At 39.1% G+C, this 19,288-nt stretch overlaps 1 protein-coding gene across 1 annotated transcript; it reads left to right on the top strand.

The window, feature by feature from the left end:
- The first annotated feature begins 970 nt into the window (after positions 1 to 970).
- Positions 971 to 18,618, top strand: LOC142160540 (proton channel OTOP2-like). Its single transcript, XM_075215403.1, has 6 exons — positions 971 to 1,462; positions 4,040 to 4,176; positions 6,182 to 6,240; positions 6,519 to 6,640; positions 13,697 to 14,553; positions 18,325 to 18,618. Exons 1-6 carry the CDS (start codon positions 1,102 to 1,104, stop codon positions 18,493 to 18,495), a joined length of 1,707 nt encoding a protein of 568 aa, XP_075071504.1. The 5' UTR covers positions 971 to 1,101; the 3' UTR covers positions 18,496 to 18,618.
- Positions 18,619 to 19,288: the final 670 nt, after the last annotated feature.

The raw sequence follows: 19,288 nt of genomic DNA, 5'->3' as shown, positions 1-19,288 counted from the left end.
AATCTTATTGGAGTTTAACAGGTAAGATGCAGGCTGTTAAAGGGAGACATATGATTAATCATTGTAGAAATTTTCAGATAAAGTTTGGCCTTTCATATTATCGTTTGTATAGGAGTAATATTTATAAAATATGATCACAAGCGTTTAATTGCTTTTAAATGATAAAACTATCTTTGTGTTTGCTAAGTATTTCTCGCCCATTTACCAACAAGATGACATATGCAGCATATAGCATTTAAATAAAGCTCTTTATGTATAGCCGCTAGAGTCTCTTTAATTCACAGCACGATGCTTGGTGTAGAGGAGATGTAAGAGGGTGGCACCAGGAAAAAGCTGCAGAACAGGTATACCGAGACAACAGTGCTTGGTGCCCCCCCTGTGGCCTGACCCTGTGAGCAGAAACTAGAGTATTGCAAAATCTATCCAGTGACACATATCACAGTCACAGGTTGCATCAAACCTCCTAGCAATCTATATTATGCCCCAACTATGACACTTTCACCTTGCACAGGAATGACAGCTCTCACAGGCTGCTTGCAGCTTCCCTATGCAGACACATTCAGCATGCTCTCCACTCAGCACTCAATACATCAACTCTACTGCTTATTATAACGTACACAGGTGATGCTTAAAGTCCAAAATATGCTCATTAGTTTTGTTATGGATTAATACACCAAGAGCATATTTTTGTCTACTCTAGTCATCAATCCTCATCACCATACACATTCACACTCACTGTTCTGTATATCACATATTCTATACACAGGGCAGGCATTCAATGCACACCTACTACATCTATAATGACTGTACATGTAGCATGTATGGTATGGCACACTATCATCTCTGTAAGCATGCAACGTTGATCTGTCTGCCAGTTACATGACAATTTACTTACTTAGATGTATTCTAAATAGAGTTATATGTCATTGCTTGAAAGATGTTTTATACTTCGAGTACATGATGAAAAACATTTCACGTGGATATGATGTGGAGATTCATAGCAAACAAAGCCATAATTAGAGAAGAATCCAAGGAGCAGGAAGTAAACAGCATTTAAAGAATGCAAATGAGCTAACAAAAATTATTTTCCAGAGCCGGAATATGTCTGACATTGCTAACAATTCTCCAGTGGTTGCCCTGTCCTTGGAGCCAGACACCAAGTTTGAGAAGATAAGCCTTGGCCAGCACTCCTTGGGTACATTTGAACCTCCTGTTTTGTGGAAGAAAGGGGGCCGACTGATCTCTGGGCTGCTGGGGTTGAATGTCTTGCTGTTGGCTTCTGTGATCGTTAGCTGCGGAGCCTTTAGTGAAGTTGCGGTGGTTGAGCGGGAGGTGCTGTCATTCCTATGTGTCCTTATGGGTCTCACTGGCTGCTGGATGGCTGTCTACCTCTTTTGGACATCAAAAAAGGACCATGATATGCGCCTGAAGGACTCCCATGCTGGTCCCATCTGGCTGAGAGGTAAGAAGGAAACGTTTGCAGCGTAAATGATGGCTGTATGATGGACGAGTTAACTCAGAGATTAAATATATTATAAAATTTAAGGGAAACTAATCACCGGGAAGCCTAAAAGTTGAGAAAATAATGGTGAAAGACTGAGACAGATGTACATAAAGCTGGGCCTGATTCATCAAGGAAAGTAAAGCAAAAAAATTAGTAACTTTGCACCTTGGCAAAACCATGTTGCATTGGAGGGGGGGGGAGGTAAATTTAAAATGTGATGCAGATTTATATTAGGGGTAGGGCTTGTCCTAGATCAACTTTAAATTTCAGTGTACAAATAAGCTATCAAGTATTTGTGTGCTACATGAAAAATCAGCCAGTATTTATCTTATGTGCAAAATCAAAAAACTAATTTGCACCCCTTGGATTGTAACATGGTTTTGTTCAGGAGAAAACTTGCTCATTTTTTGCCTTACTCTGCTTAATGAATCAGGCCCATTGTATCTAGAGCAATATTTGAATACAAGGGGAATATATCAGAAATCATAAATGGATTATTGCATCTCAATAACTCCACAACTGGAGGATTGTGTGGAATATTACATGCACAGACATAATACAAATGGAAGACGCACTGGTCAGGAGTCTAGGGCACAGCAAGGGTGAGAACAATAAGGAGATATTTATTTAACAATCATTGTGTAAGTCACTAGCAGAAATAACAATCCTGTTGCAATAAATTTCCCTTAAGATATGCAGATGTTCAGAAATGATTAAGTAAAAATAAATCCGGTTTGGTGCCATATCTGATTCTAAATTATGTCAATAAAATGTGTACAACATTTTTTTGTGTAATTAAGTGTCACTGTGTTATTATGCCATTGTTCTGGGACCCCAGAAGAGATGGTTCTAAACACAATACATTAAATATCATTCACCGGACGCCAAAAACAGATTCTGTGACACCTGTACTTTCAGAGGAGTTCAATAAGCAAATAATCTGACAATGTTTGCAAAATGTGTAAAAGATGAGCTATGAAATTCTGTTTGGTAAACGTAAAAATCCAATACTTGTAGCAAGATAAATGTACCTGCACCCTGTGTTAACTTGACTACACACGAGAGCATTACATAGTGCCGGTTTCAAACAAAATGAAATGCAGGGTGTTTTTGTTAAATATTTATTTTACTTCTAACATTTAAAGAAGACATATTTGTATTTCAAGCATAAACATGAATTAATATCCTTTCAAGGAAGCAAAGGACATTTATTGTTTATATATATACACGATATCACAAAATATTACAGGCACAAACCTTACTACTTCAAAGGAAAATGTTTGAACAGAAGAATGTAAATATAAGCTTGTGGGCAGACTTGAGAGGCAGCGTGCACGAGAGTCTGTATAAATCAGTGTGTCTGTATCTGTGTGTTTGTGTGTCGGCCTCGTGGAGGAACACTCACTATATGTGTTCCAGTTGCTAACTGCAATAAATTACATTCCAAAGTTAGTGCTCAACATAACCTAATATAGGTTGTTCATACATATACATGGAACATGCATACAGCGCAAATATGTAAGTTATAATGTGTAATGTAGAAAAGACGTACATTCAATAGCTTTCTGTAGAGTCAACTTTCTAGTACACTTTTCAATTGCATGTAGAGATAGATAGATAGATAGATAGATAGATAGATATGAGATAGAGCGATAGATGCATAGATTGATAGATACCGGTATGAGATAGATCGATGAATAGATGCATAGATTGATAGATATGAGATAGATAGATAGATAGATAGATAGATAGATAGATAGATGCATAGATTGATAGATATGAGATAGATCGATATATAGATAGATAGATAGATATGAGATAGATCGATAAATACATGCATAGATTGATAGATATGAGATAGATAGATAAATGGATAGATAGATATGAGATAGATAGATATGAGATAGATAGATATGAGACAGATAGATAGATAGATAGATAGATAGATAGATAGATAGATAGCTATGAGATAGATTGATAGATATGAGATAGATCGATGGATGCATAGATTGATAGATATGAGATAGATAGATAGATTGATAGATATGAGATAGAACTATAGATAGATAGATGCATAGATAGATAGATGGATAAATATGAGATAGATAGATAGATGCATAGATTGATAGATATGAGATAGATCGATAGATAGATAGATAGATAGATAGATAGCTATGAGATAGATCGTTAGATGCATAGATTGATAGATATGGGATAGATAGATTGATAGATATGAGATAGATCGATAGATAGATAGATGGATAAATATGAGATAGATAGATAGATAGATAGATAGATAGATAGATAGATAGATAGATAGATAGATATGGGATAGATGTGAGATAGATAGATATGGGATAGATGTGAGATAGATAGATAGATAGATGCTTTAATACATCCTAAATTATACACTACATTTACCAGGAGGAGCTGTATCAGCCATACAGAGGAGAAGACCATTAGCAGTTGGTTATTATTGCACAAATTCGGACCCTATAGGTAACTTTATTCTTTGTTTTTTATCACTACGTTTAGTGGGCCTGGCAGTGTTCGGAGTTTGCACGTTGATTCTTGATGTATTGAAGATTGGGAGATCAGTCAGTCTGCTGCATTGTCAATCTCCTCTCAACATTATCCATCCAGTCTTTCAGATTGTGTTCGTGGGGATACAGGTCAGTCTTCTCTCCTAATTATTGCTATTGTTACCGTATTACCTGAAAATGCGCACAGCTGCGATGTTCCCTTGCAACTAATTGAATATGCCCCATAGATTCATCTGTTCTAAAGACACGGCAGTCATCATCATCATCAGTTTCTTCCCTGGGACAAGCTGTTTGAACGGCCTTGGGGGGGGAGGAGTTTATAATAATGAATTAGTATCTTTCTGAAAAGAGAAGTAAACGTTTTCAGCGAATCCCAAGCTTTTACCCACACTGGGCACGTTTGCGCACACGGTCATTTTGTGCTGGGGCTCATAACATGGCAGTTCTCAACGCATGAAATTTTATTTTATTGCCAGTGGATTATCAAGAAAAAAGTATTCCCATTGGACTACATTGATAAAGGACTGTAGATTGGAAATTGTTGAAAGAAAGGAATTTTGCAAAGTGTTTTATTTAATTAAACTTTATTTACTTACTTTATTTACTTTAACTTATTTATACTATATTTGTATATTGTGCAGGGGACGTCGAAATCCCTTATTACTGGTTAAAGCTGCGTTTCTAGCAAATCTCCAATATATGACAACTTTGCCGCCCAAACTTAAAACGGCAAGGTGTTTAAAGGCAAAACTTGCCTTTAAACTCATTGCCTTTTTAAATTTGTCCGGCAAAGTCGCCAAATATCGGCGATTTGATAGAATCGCAGGTTAATACATTTACCCCAAGGAGTCCTGATTTTTTCCCATTACCTCATTTTCTCATTCCACAAAACCCACTGTCCACAGGTGCCAGGAAGAGTTTGAGTGTTAGTTTTTGGAAAGGGGACCATTAGTTTCTATAGGCTCCAGCCTTATGCCGAACAGACAACAAGGGGACACTATGCTGCTGGTCAGTCTATAATATTTCCCTGTTATCAGGGGCAAATGCAGGATTTGTAGAGAGGGGTTTCCACACCACGCCACCAGTTGGCGTGACCAGCATGCATGGGGGCGTGGCTATAATATTAGACAGTGCTTGGCTGCTCTCCAACTCTTCCTATTCCTATATTATACATGGGCAATGCTGCGTGCACTACTGTTAGGTGCACGCAGCTCTCCCTTTTCAAGCAGAGCCGTGTGACCAGTCCAGCCACCTCAATTATACAGTGCCCCAGGTTTGGAGGGAGGGGGGGTTTCCAGGCACTAGGAATTTTCCCCTCAGTTTGCCTATGGTTATAGAATGATCTGGCCCAGCCTTTCTGACTTGGTGATGGTTGTCCTTGTTGTACTGGAAACCAGCCTAGTTCTGGTGCTAGTTAAGGATATGATCCACCTCTCTATGTGCACGGGTCTGTATGTGCAATATACATTTGACTTTTAACTTAAGTTTTGGTGCATGCAGAGTGCAGTAAAATACATTTTTATATTGCACAAATGGACTTACATCCAAATGTAAACAAGACCCTCAGTGATACAAAACACAGTTATGTTATTGTATCTGTCATATATTGTACAATCTTGTGTCATAGCAAAATAAGTCCCCCTTACCATCAGATTTTATGACATGACTGGCTCTGCTGTGTAATAATCCCCTAATTCACACAGCTAATTTCTACACAGCAAGTCTGTCAAGCTGTCACTCACCTTGTGTCTGTTCAGTTAGAGAGGCACCTCCCACCTAACACGGCAACCTGTTACTGAAAGACGACGTAACAGACATATTTAGATAGATAAAAACACTCCAGTTATTTCATGTATATAACTGGAGTGCACTTAATATTGACCCTTTACCAGGTTAGATAATATTGGTGCATCGTGAAAAAATTCTATTTGACTATTGGAAACAAAACCTCACACATGGGATAAATTATATCACATGTATTTATATTTCAAATTAGTGTTTAGTCACTTTATTATACATCAGTTTTTGTTGTACATTTTTTTGTGTGAACCCTCCACCTTTTCTGCCCCTCCCTTGCCGTCACTATGCAATTTTGCTACTGATAAACCAGTTATTGCATGATCTCTCTTCACAGACGTACTTCCTCTGGATATCCTGTAAGGATTGCGTCCAGAGTCACATGAATGTTACCAGGTACGATCAGAATTATAGTGGGACCAAAAAATACAATGGGTCATTATCATTACATATTTTTGTCTGTGTAACAAAAAAAAACAACATAACATTTTGATGAATTAAGGTTCTATTTTATTTGAAATGACTATGTTGATGCAGCTTCATTTATCTCTGTTTGATTTGTAAGCATTGTCTCAAGCTGAGTGTTCTGCACAGATTCCGAAGATTCTGAGAATATTTCTTATGTCTACCCTTAGCGTAAATTCTCACTCCATGGTCCTATGTCTGTGTTTCAGATGCGGCCTCATGTTAACTCTCAGCACTAACTTAGTTATTTGGATGGCTGCTGTTACAGATGAATCTTTACATCAGACCCCAAGTAGTGGCAATTCATCCGGTGGTCATAGAATGGTGAAAGGTAAGATTTGCTTTCGTATTGTTTTCCATACAGATATGCCCAGCTGATTGATAGAATGTATCCCTACATAACTCTAGTGCAGCTTTCCTGAAAACCTTCATAGGCTTTCCTGTATGACACTGAACTTTATAGGATGTGCCTGACAAATACATATATATGCAACATTGTACCAATGTTAACGTCAAATAATTTTATCTAATTGTGTACCAAAAAGTTGTTGTTACATATGTATATTTGTATGAATTACACAGGGTAGGCGTATTTTATAATTTATTTATTATGTTATAAAGAGAAAGCTTTTCTGGCTTTTGCTGCCACAAATGTTCTTTGTTTTTACTCCATCTCTGTGACGTTTAAATAAGATAACCTAGGCAAAGTGTCATCTGATCATCAATTAGATCATTAACTCTGTGTATTAAAAACATTTATAAAATCTTATTATTTTTTTTATATTCCTTACTAGAAAGGTACAATGGTGGGTGTCATACCGCTAAACTACTAGAATATCTGTCATATCTTTCACCTCCACTAGTTTGAATGGTATTGGCACTTAGAAATGCACTAGAGATGTACTGTATGAAAGAATCAGGAGACAGGTGGCTTCATTCATTGAGGAGAGTAAGGCGAACAAAGGAGTAAGTTCCGGGATAAACCATGTTACAATGTAAGGGGTGCAAATTAGTTTATTATTTTGTGCATAAGTTAAAACTGGCTTTTTCATGTAGCACACAAACACTTGATAGCTTTAATTTTACACTGACATTTAAAGTCGATCTAGGACATGCCTTGCCCCAACTATAACTCTGCCATCACATTTTAAACTTACCTCCCCCTCCAATGCAACATGGTTTTGCCAAGGTGCAAAGTTACTCATTTCTTTTGCTTTACTTTTCTTAATAAATCTGATTTGATATATAGTAAGTAAAATGTAAGCAATTTATTCAAGATAGATAGATAGATAGATAGATTGATAGGGGATAGGTGTGAGATAGAAAGATAGGATAGATAGATGTAAGATAGATAGATAGATAGATAGATAGATGTGAGAAAGATAGATAGATAGATTGATAGGGGATAGGTGTAAGATAGAAAGATAGATAGATAGATAGATAGATATAGATAGATAGATAGATAGATAGATAGATAGATAGATAGATAGATAGATTGATAGATAGATTGATAGAAGATAGGTGTGAGATAGAAAGATAGGATAGATAGATAGATAGATAGATAGATAGATAGATGTGAGATAGATAGATAGATAGATAGATAGATAGATAGATAGTAGAGATGAGCGCACTCGGATTTCCTGAATCCGAGCCCACCCGAACGTTGCCGATCCGAGTCGGATCCGAGACAGATCCGGGTATTGGCGCCAAATGAAAACTTGAAACCGAGGCTCGGAGTCATAATCCCGCTGTCGGATCTCGCGATACTCGGAACCTATAAATTCCCCGCTAGTCGCCGCCATCTTCACTCGGGCATTGATCAGGGTAGAGGGAGGGTGTGTTAGGTGGTCCTCTGTCCTGGTAGATCTCGTGCTGTGCTGTTTAGTTCTGTGCTGTGCTGTTTAGTTCTGTGCTGTGCTGTGCTGTGTTCTGCAGTATCAGTCCAGTGGTGCTGTGTGCTGTGCTCTGTCAATTTTGAGTTCAGTGGTGCAGCTGGGTCCTGTGCTGTGTCCTGTTCAGTCCAGTGGTCCTGTGTCCTGTGCTCTGTGCTTCTAAGGGCATAGTTCTTATTTCCCTAATATTCCCAAGTGTTTAAAAAATTAAAAAAAAGTTAAAAAAAAAAATACAAAAAACTAATTAATTTTTTTTTTAATTACAACAAAATTTGCAAAACCAATCCTGCAGTATAAGCCCATTGGTACTGCAATATTACCAAGTTCACACATTCAGCAGTAAAAGTTGAGTGGTACTGCAATATTACAAAGTTCACACATTCAGCAGTATCAGTCCAGTGGTGTTGTGTGCTGTGCTCTGTCAATTTTGAGTTCAGTGGTGCTGCTGGGTCCTGTGCTGTGTCCTGTTCAGTCCAGTGGTGATGTGTCCTGTGCTCTGTGCTTCTAAGGGCATAGTTATTTCCCCATTATTCCCAAGTGTTTAAAAAATGAAAAAAAAGTTATACAAAAAAAAAAATTTTGAAAAATTAATTACAACAAAATTTGCAAAACCAATCCTGCAGTATAAGCCCATTGGTACTGCAATATTACCAAGTTCACTGATTCATCAGTATAAGTCCAGTGATACTGCTATTACAAAGTTCACAGATTCAGCAGTATAAGTCCAGTGGTACTGATATATTACAAAGTTCACTGATTCAGCAGTATAAGTCCAGTGGTACTGATATATTACAAAGTTCACTGATTCAGCAGTATAAGTCCAGTGGTACTGCTATTACAAAGTTCACTGATTCAGCAGTATAAGTCCAGTGGTACTGCTATTACAAAGTTCACAGATTCAGCAGTATAAGTCCAGTGGTACTGCTATTACAAAGTTCACTGATTCAGCAGTATAAGTCCAGTGGTACTGATATATTACAAAGTTCACTGATTCAGCAGTATAAGTCCAGTGGTACTGCTATTACAAAGTTCACTGATTCAGCAGTATAAGTCCAGTGGTACTGCTATTACAAAGTTCACTGATTCAGCAGTATAAGTCCAGTGGTACTGCTATTACAAAGTTCACTGATTCAGCAGTATAAGTCCAGTGGTACTGCTATTACAAAGTTCACTGATTCAGCAGTATAAGTCCAGTGGTACTGATATATTACAAAGTTCACTGATTCAGCAGTATAAGTCCAGTGGTACTGATATATTACAAAGTTCACTGATTCAGCAGTATGAGTCCAGTGGTACTGATATATTACAAAGTTCACTGATTCAGCAGTATAAGTCCAGTGGTACTGATATATTACAAAGTTCACTGATTCAGCAGTATAAGTCCAGTGGTACTGATATATTACAAAGTTCACTGATTCAGCAGTATAAGTCCAGTGGTACTGCTATTACAAAGTTCACTGATTCAGCAGTATAAGTCCAGTGGTACTGCTATTACAAAGTTCACTGATTCAGCAGTATAAGTCCAGTGGTACTGCTATTACAAAGTTCACTGATTCAGCAGTATAAGTCCAGTGGTACTCTCCTGTGCCGCATATAATTTTTAAAGGCTTTGCCGAGTGTGTGTGGCTTAGGGGTACGCTCTCTTGTAATACATATAATGAGAAAACAAAATTTGGAGTATAAAGTAGGGAAAGATCAAGACCCACTTCCTCCTAAAGCTGAAGCTGCTGCCACTAGTCATGACATAGACGATGAAATGCCATCAACGTCGTCTGGCAAGCCCGATGCCCAATCTCCTAGTACAGGGCATGTAAAATCCCAAAAGCCCAAGTTCTCAAAAAATAGCAAAAAGAGAAACTTAAAATCATCTGAGGAGAAACGTAAAGTTGGCAATATGCCATTTACGACACGTAGTGGCAAGGAACGGCTTAGGCCCTGGCCCGTGTTGATGACTAGTGGTCCAGCTTCACCCAAGGATCTAAGCCCTCCTCCTCCCCCCCCTACAAAAAATTTAAGAGAGTTATGCTGTCAGCAACAACAACAAAACAGCAAAGAACTCTGCCTTCTAAACAGATGACATCACAAATCCCCAAGGCGAGTCCAAGGGTGTTGTTGGTTGTGAACCCTGACCTTCCCATCACTGTACAGGAAGAGGTGACTCCATCCAGCATTTGCAGCACACCCTCTGCATATGCTGGACGGATCACCCACAGTCCAGTTACAGATTTGGCTAATAAAGTTGTGAATGTTGTACCCCGGGAGGAGGATATTGATGTAGCTGGCGCTGAGGAGGATGTTGATGATTATGATGCAGACAGATACCAAATTGCCTTTCTCAATTTCTATTTATATTCTAGATTATATAACTGCTGAATAGTTTTCTATTTTACTCCTAGTGGAGAGGGGATCCGATGCAGACAGATACCAAACTGCCTTTGTCCATTTCTTTGTATATTTGAATTTCTAGTTCTACAGTCTATGCAGGCTGCTTTTTTTATATTCAACTACAAGTGTAGGGCGGGGGGGGGGGGCATAGATAGCCACCAAAGTAACGTGGTCCATTTAATTTCACTTTCTAGCTCCACAGTCTGTGCAGCCTGCTTTTTTTATCTTCAAAGTATTTACAAGCCTTGCAATCTAAATTAACTAGAGGTAGTGACGTGCTAGAACTCCTAAAGGCAGTTTGGAAGCCCCTGTACAAACTGGCTGTATTTTACCTGAGTTGTCCCTCCTCCTGTGTGTACTCGGAAAGAGTTTTTAGTGCAGCGGGGAACCTGGTCAGTGAGTGGCGAAGGAGGTTGCTTCCTCACAACGTTGAAAAAATGATGTTTATAAAAATGAATAATCAATTCCTCAATGAAGTACAGCACTGCCCTCCAGATAGTACAGAGGGACCTGTGGTTGTGGAGTCCAGCGGGGACGAATTGATAATGTGTGAGGAGGAGGAAGTAGACACTGTAGGGGTAGAGGAATCAGAGGTTGAGGATGAGGACAACATCTTTCCTCAGTAGAGCCTGTTTAGTTTGTACAGGGAGAGATGAATTGTTTTTTTGGTGTGGGGGCCCAAACAAACCAATCATTTCAGCCACAGTTGTTTGGTAGGCCCTGTCGCTGAAATGATTGGTTTGTTAAAGTGTGCATGTCCTATTTCAACAACATAAGGGTGGGTGGGAGGGCCCAAGGACAATTCCATCTTGCAACTATTTTTTTGGCATTATGTGACCATTCAACAGTCGTTTGCCATGTTCAAAAAGTAAAAGAAAATGTCAACAAATTCAAAAAATTTAATCAAAAGTTAAATGCCCTGTCATTATTTAAAACAAGAGGGTTTGACGTGCTAGAATTAGTGTAGTGTTAATATGTTATAAACACTACACTTGGAACTTGGAGGAGGTATTGTGGCCCCGGTATCAAATTTAGTACCGGGGCCACCCCACTACGCAGTCCAGATACTTGTTTGGTGTAATTCTGACCAGTTGAGGGGGTAACTATTTATTATATTGTGGCCCCGGTATCAAATTTAGTACCGGGGCCACCCCACTACGCAGTCCAGATACTTGTTTGGTGTAATTCTGACCAGTTGAGGGGGTAACTATTTATTATATTGTGGCCCCGGTATCAAATTTAGTACCAGGGCCACCCCACTACGCAGTCCAGATACTTGTTTGGTGTAATTCTGACCAGTTGAGGGTGTAATTATTTATTATATTGTGGCCCCGGTATCAAATTTAGTACCAGGGCCACCCCACTACGCAGTCCAGATACTTTTTTGGTGGAATTCTGACCAGTTGAGGGTGTAACTATTTATTATATTGTGGCCCCGGTATCAAATTTAGTACCGGGGCACCCCATTACGCAGTTAAGATTTTTTTTTTGGGGAATTCAGAGCCGTGGAGGGTTTTTTATTAATTATATTGTGGTGACCACTCCTCTACGCAGTCCAGGTACATTTTTTGGTGCGATTAAGACCAGTTGATGATTTTCCTATTATATTGTGGTGACCCACTCCTCTACGCAGTCCAGGTACATTATTCGGTGCGATTCAGACCAGTTGATGGTTTTCTTATTATATTGTGGTGACCACTCCTCTACGCAGTACAGATACATTTTTGGGTGCGATTCATACCAGTTGATGGTTTTCTTATTATATTGTGGTGACCACTCCTCTACGCAGTCCAGATACATTTATTGCTGCGATTCATACAAGTTCAGGGTTTTTAATTTATATTGTGGTGACCACTCATCTACGCAGTCCAGGTACATTATTCGGTGCGATTCAGACCAGTTGATGGTTTTCTTATTATATTGTGGTGACCACTCCTCTACGCAGTCCAGATACATTTATTGGTGCGATTCATACAAGTTCAGGGTTTTTAATTTATAAATTTATATTGTGGTGACCACTCCTCTACGCAGTCCAGGTACATTATTCGGTCCGATTCAGACCAGTTGATGGTTTTCTTATTATATTGTGGGGACCACTCCACTACGCAGCCCAGAAAGATACCTCGTTGCAACGTTTTGGACTAATAACTATATTGTGAGGTGTTCAGAATACACTGTAAATTAGTGGAAATGCTTGTTATTGAATGTTATTGAGGTTAATAATAGCGTAGGAGTAAAAATAAGCCCAAAAACTTGATTTTTTAAGTTTTTATGCTTTTTTCAAAAAAAATCCGAATCCAAAACCTTAAATCCGAACCAAAACCTTTCGGCAGGTGTTTTGCGAAACAAATCCGAACCCAAAACATCACGAAAATCCAAATCCAAAACACGAGACACCAAAAGTCACCGGTGCACATCCCTAATAGATAGATAGAAAGATGTGAGATAGATAGATAGATGTGAGATAGATAGATAGATAGATAGATAGATAGATAGATAGATAGATAGATATGGGATAGATGGGAGATAGAAAGATATTGGATATATGTGAGATAGATAGATAGATAGATAGATAGATAGATAGATAGATAGATAGATAGATAGATAGATATGGGATAGATGGGAGATAGAAAGATATTGGATATATGTGAGATAGATAGATAGATAGATAGATAGATAGATAGATAGATAGATAGATAGATAGATAGATAGATAGATATGGGATAGATGGGAGATAGAAAGATATTGGATATATGTGAGATAGATAGATAGATAGATAGATAGATAGATAGATAGATAGATAGATAGATAGATAGATATGGGATAGATGGGAGATAGAAAGATATTGGATATATGTGAGATAGATAGATAGATAGATAGATAGATAGATAGATAGATAGATAGATAGATAGATATGGGATAGATGGGAGATAGAAAGATATTGGATATATGTGAGATAGATAGATAGATAGATAGATAGATAGATAGATAGATAGATAGATAGATAGATAGATAGGTATTGTGTTAGTTGATGGTGACGGATCCCATTTAAGGAAATTACATGATACCATCTTTTATTCACTTGTGATGATTTTGTATTCTCGTTGCAGCTGGTGGAGGATCCGATTCCTGTGCCTGTACCACCCATGTATGTGAAACCTTCCAGACGGGATATTTTTACTTGTACCCCTTCAATATTGAATACAGCCTTTTTGCCTCAGCCATGTCTTACGTGATGTGGAAGAACGTGGGTCGTGTAATGAGCCAGGACTCTCACCACGGCCAGCACTCCTTTGATACGCAAAGACGGTTTGTGGGATTAGTCTGTGGGTTAGCCATCCTTGTGGCTGGTCTTGGGGTCTTCATTGCCTATGAAATCAATGTCACTTCAGAGAAGTCCAAAACACAAGCACTTGAAATGTTCTACATCTTTAACATCGTAGCTCTCAGCCTAATGTCTATTAGCTCTCTTGCTGGCTTTATAATCTTCAGGTTTGACCAGAGGAACCCAGACAGCCACAAGAACCCTACAAGGAGTCTAGATGTTGGATTGCTGATAATAGCTGCACTGGGGAAATACTCTATCTCATATTTCTCCGTAATAGCCGTAATAGCCATCTCTCCTGGGCACCTCCTTGATAACCTAAATTTGGTGTACTCGCTACTCATGATTGTGCAGCACACTCTGCAGAACACTTTTATTATTGAAGGACTGCACAGAGAGCCTTTTCACAGCGGGCACTCAGAAGATCACAACGCCGCACCCTCTACTGAAAAGAATGAAGTTTACATCAATGCAGCTGTTGCAAACTCTCACGACAATCACTCAGGAGCTGACCACGGCCATGAATTGGAATCAAACCATCACGGAAGTCTGCCACACGCCACTGTAAGGAACACTTGGGCCGACTGGAGGAGAAAGACCCTAAAGGACATCTCCATGTTCCTGCTTGTCTCTAACATCATTGTGAGTTACAGCTACAGAATGATGAGAAACACATTAATACAGTTTTATTTATTAACCTTTGTTTATCTCTATAATATTGTTCTGGTATAGATGCATCCAGAACAAAGCTATGTCAGGCATCATAATCAACTTAGGTCTGGTATTCAGATGCATTAAAAGCAAATATATGAAATTCATCATTAACACCTTTCCCAGGCCAAGCTATTTCAATGGTCTGGGGGAGACGTGGATAATGATGATTGACATATATTTCATATAATTTCTCATAAACATGAATGCATAAAAAATGGAATACATGGAATAATGAGCATGACCCCCACTTGAATCGATAGTCAGCTTAGTGCTTGGCAGTCTGGGTTGATTTACATTAAAACAGGTGAACAACAGGCATATCCCCCCCCCCCCCTGCTAAAGTAGATACCAACACTAGACTACACAGACCAGGCCTGCCACACTATAATAGGAAAATCTGCAGTCTGTCTATATGGGGTGGGGTGTACATGTAAGGAAATATGTCCCCCCACCCAAAGCCCACAGCCCTATGCTAATAAGATCTGAGCCTTTCCTGGCACCCCTGAGCTGGGCTGGGCTGGGTGTATTATGGTTATGTAAAAAAATGTGGACCATGGAGTGATATCTTTGCCATGTCCGTAGCCCCAGTATAATGGGAACAGGGTCCATAAAACCCTGCCCCGTTATATTAATATAGTATAAATAAGTAAATAAAACATTGACACACAAGGGCTATTACTGAAATCCGAAACAACTTATTTCTCCACTTTATTATAAAAATTAAATATTATTTCATCTGTTTCGTTGTAGTCCCATGGAAAAGCTGTAATCTACGTTGAAATGAAATAAATTAAAAAGTTACCACAAATTAAAACACGACTGTTCTACTCGAGTCCCGGTGCTCAGGGACTGGTAACTGAATTGACACGGACAAACCTTTAATGCTTAAACAACCACAAACTTTTTCCTATGATTTAGAAAACCACAGGTGGCTAACATGGGATCATTCTTGTAAATAGCTGTGTGGTTATTGTCCCTCACAGTCAATTAATGACACATAGCCATATCAAACTTTTTGCATAGAAAGAAAATGCAAATGGAAGATGATAAGTTAAGTCTCTTCCTTTCTGGTGATCCTAGGAAAAACCAACAATATACATTGAATAGACTGTAATACATTTTAACGGCCTGTAAGTGGTGCTGTGTGATTTGTATTGTTTCCAGCAACACCTCTTTATATACAGTTATTATACGATTGGCTCTACAGGCAATAAGAATTTGATACACCCAATATATAATTGAAATCTCCCTGATACCTATCTCTGGAGATCCTCAACCTCACCAGCCAGACTTGGGTTGATCCTCTTCTTACCAGGATACAATGGGTAGGACAAGTGCCCTGACACATGTAGGTGTTATAACAAGAAATTTGACAGAAGCATTGTAGCGCAGTAAAATAACTGCTGATAAATAAATAGGAGCTAGACCAATTTTCTTTTAAAAGAAAAATCACTTTTGTTACATATTTCCTCTCCGGCACAGTTCTTGGCTACATAAATCACAATTGAGACATCTCTCCCTAGAGATAACACTCTCACATAGGGGTCTATTTACCAAGCATTTTTCCTGTGGTAAACCCCCAAAAACAACAGTTTTCGGGGGATTACCGTGAAATCACTATGTACTATTGAAGCATCGCAGCAGATATCTCAGATATCTGCTGCTTTGCATTTCCTATAGTTTTTCTAAGCACTCCGCATAACAGTGTATGGGAAGTGCTCAGAACCGCTATGTATTAAAGGCTAACTAGAGAAAATTATCTCTTTTTTTACATGTTAATGTATGCCATCTGAAGCTGGCGTACATTAACATATCTGAAAACTTTCGCGCTGTCCAGCTCTGCTCTGAAGAGCAGAGCTGGACAGCGCATGTGTGGAGGGATCATGTGATCCCTCCCTGTCAATCATCCTGCAGTTTGCCGGCCAGGATGTTACTGCGCATGCACCAACTATTCAGTCGGAGCATGCGCACTAATAAAAAAAGAAAAAAAAAAAAAGAGAAGATCACCGCAGCCTTGAAAAATGAGAAAAGACTGCGATGATCAGGTGAGTCACTTCTCAGGGACAGCAGGTTATCGGCACTGCTGTCCCTGAGAAGTTTTTTAATACATAGCCGTTACTTTTCAATCCTTATCAAGGAGATAAGGATTGAATAGTATCAAGTCAAAAAAATAAAGGGTCATAAATAGACCCCTTATGAGGACAGTCTCCTCTCTATCTCTCCCATCTCAATAGTGCGAGGGTCATTCCACTTGTCTCACACTCACATACCTTCAACATACCTCTCAACATTTGAGTACCTGGCAAAGGGACAGAGGGAATGTTCATTTATGATGGGGACGTGGACACCTCATCACGGGGGTGTGGTTGCTCCCCCAATGGGCTGCCTAGCGAGCTGAAGCACTGGTCTGCCCCTTAGAAGCCTCCCTTCCCACCCAAACACTTTGCACCAATAACAGGTGTGCAACACCTGTTCACCGCAGCTGTGCTATGCTGTGCAGTGCAGCAATAAATGGAAGATACCTCCCAAAATGGGACAAACATGACCCCAGGTGGGACAGAGGGACAGAGCCCTAAAATCGGCACTGTCCCGCCGAGACTGGGACAGTTAGGTGGAATGTTTTGGGGTATCTCTTCCTTTTAGCTCCTGTGTCCTGCAACACTTGGTACTCACAGATGGACAGTTTCTGCACACTTAGTCCTCTCAGAGCTGACATCCATGCTCCTAACACTCATCTCTATGCCAAGTGAGGCCGACAGCCTCCTAAACTCAAAACCGCCACTCACAGCTCTTCTTTGCCTTTCACTACGTTCCAGAGACCTCCTCTTGGAAATCACACTCGACACCCGTCACTATCTCTGTCCCTGATGTCTGAGACATTTAGACTCACCTGTAGGAAAGTTTAAGCCCAAACTGGAGGAGTTCAAACTGCAGTTGAGGTTTTCTCTGTCTCTAATTTGAATTCTTTCCTGGACACCAGATTGGATATTTAAATACTGGGGTTCCACCACTACACTGTTTGTCTGACCCGGTGGTGGATCCATTAATTCCCATATAACTCAGGATCAGGGGCATCACTCAAGTACATCCATACAGGGTGACATTATGTAATTAAATAAATAAATATATTCAAAAGTTCAAATATATTTGTATGCAAACTATAAAATGAAAACTGGGTTAATTAGGTGGAGTCACTGTCCTTACAGAAGGTTTACATGTTATATAATGATATCTGTGCATCCTGTGGTCTAGCACACTAATGATCAGTTGCTAACTGCTGCACACATGTACCTATTTGACTGCCATCTGCATACATAGGTCTATGCTCATATTCCAATTGTGAGACTTTATTTAATCACTTTAGCTCCCTTTAATAACATGATTTACTTTAAAATATATTTTAAGTGAAAAAATAACAGAATCCATCTGTTTATTATGAAGATTATTAACGGGCTAAACAAGTATTCATCCCCTTTGGCATTTTTCCGATTTTTATTTTCTTCCATCATTAAATCACAATGGATTTATTTGGAAATTCTTTTATCAGTGGTTGTGTCTTCATAATTTCCTTTGTCAACTGATGTATAATTCTGATCTCCTCATTATAAGGTTCTATTCCTTTGCTTGTTTACTTTACTTAATACCTACTTGTTATGTAGTATCTCTAACACACAATATCATTCTCTCTTGCTCTCCTAGTTCTGGATCATGCCGGCCTTTGGTGCTCGTCCACAGTTTGATAATGATCTAGAGTTGAACTTCTACGGGCAGACAATGTGGGTGGCTATAGTAAACATTGGCCTACCCTTCGGAATCTTCTACAGGATGCACGCTGTCGCCAGCCTCATGGAGGTCTACGTCATATCTTAACACACCCGGAATGAATTACTGAACAATGCCATCACCATGAACTGTAATTGTTTAATTGTGATTGAAAAAAGCAACTCCGCCTCATTTCATTATTTAATTCAAGGAATTGTCCTTGCTTTGTTTTTTTTTGGGAGGTATGTTATTGTGTCTTTTTATTAAAATGAAGCTGTGAATGTAATCATTTCATTTTAAGGGGTTCTCCAAACCTGGTGTAGAGGGTTTGCCAAATCCCCCCCCCCCCCCCTCTCCCTCCAACCCTCTTCCTGGGGTCAAAACCATTGCTTGAAATGATCGGCAGAATCTGATTGGACAAGTGCTGTAGTCACACAATCAGGTGCCACCTTTCATTTTATCAACCAATCAGTCGATCAACCAGTGTAATAGTCATGGAGAGCATGAAGATGTGCCTCCCCAGTGCCAACCCCCCACCCTCTCAGGTAGGAAAACCCATTTAATGTGGATAAAAATATACTAATTAAAGATTAAAATTTATATTTTTTAAACCTTGTGGAGTCCTTGTGTGCAGTGTAATTCCTATAGGGAGGTTGAGACAAATTAAATATTTAAGAGCAATATATGAAGACTTTGAAACACAACATTACATTTGAAGAGATGCAAATATCCATCATATCAATTAATGAATTGTACCATTTGACCTTCATCATCATCTATTTAATTCTGCAGCGCTGTACAGAGAAACTCAGTCACATCAGTCCCTGCCCCATTGGGGCTTACAGTTTAAATTCCCTAACACACACACACACAGACATAAATGCAGAGAGAAACTAAGGTC

Source organism: Mixophyes fleayi, chromosome 6 (assembly GCF_038048845.1).
Source record: "Mixophyes fleayi isolate aMixFle1 chromosome 6, aMixFle1.hap1, whole genome shotgun sequence".
Classification (NCBI taxonomy): domain Eukaryota; kingdom Metazoa; phylum Chordata; class Amphibia; order Anura; family Limnodynastidae; genus Mixophyes; species Mixophyes fleayi.
Note: the sequence above shows the minus strand (reverse complement) of the source record. Positions and strands in the feature narration are given on the sequence as shown.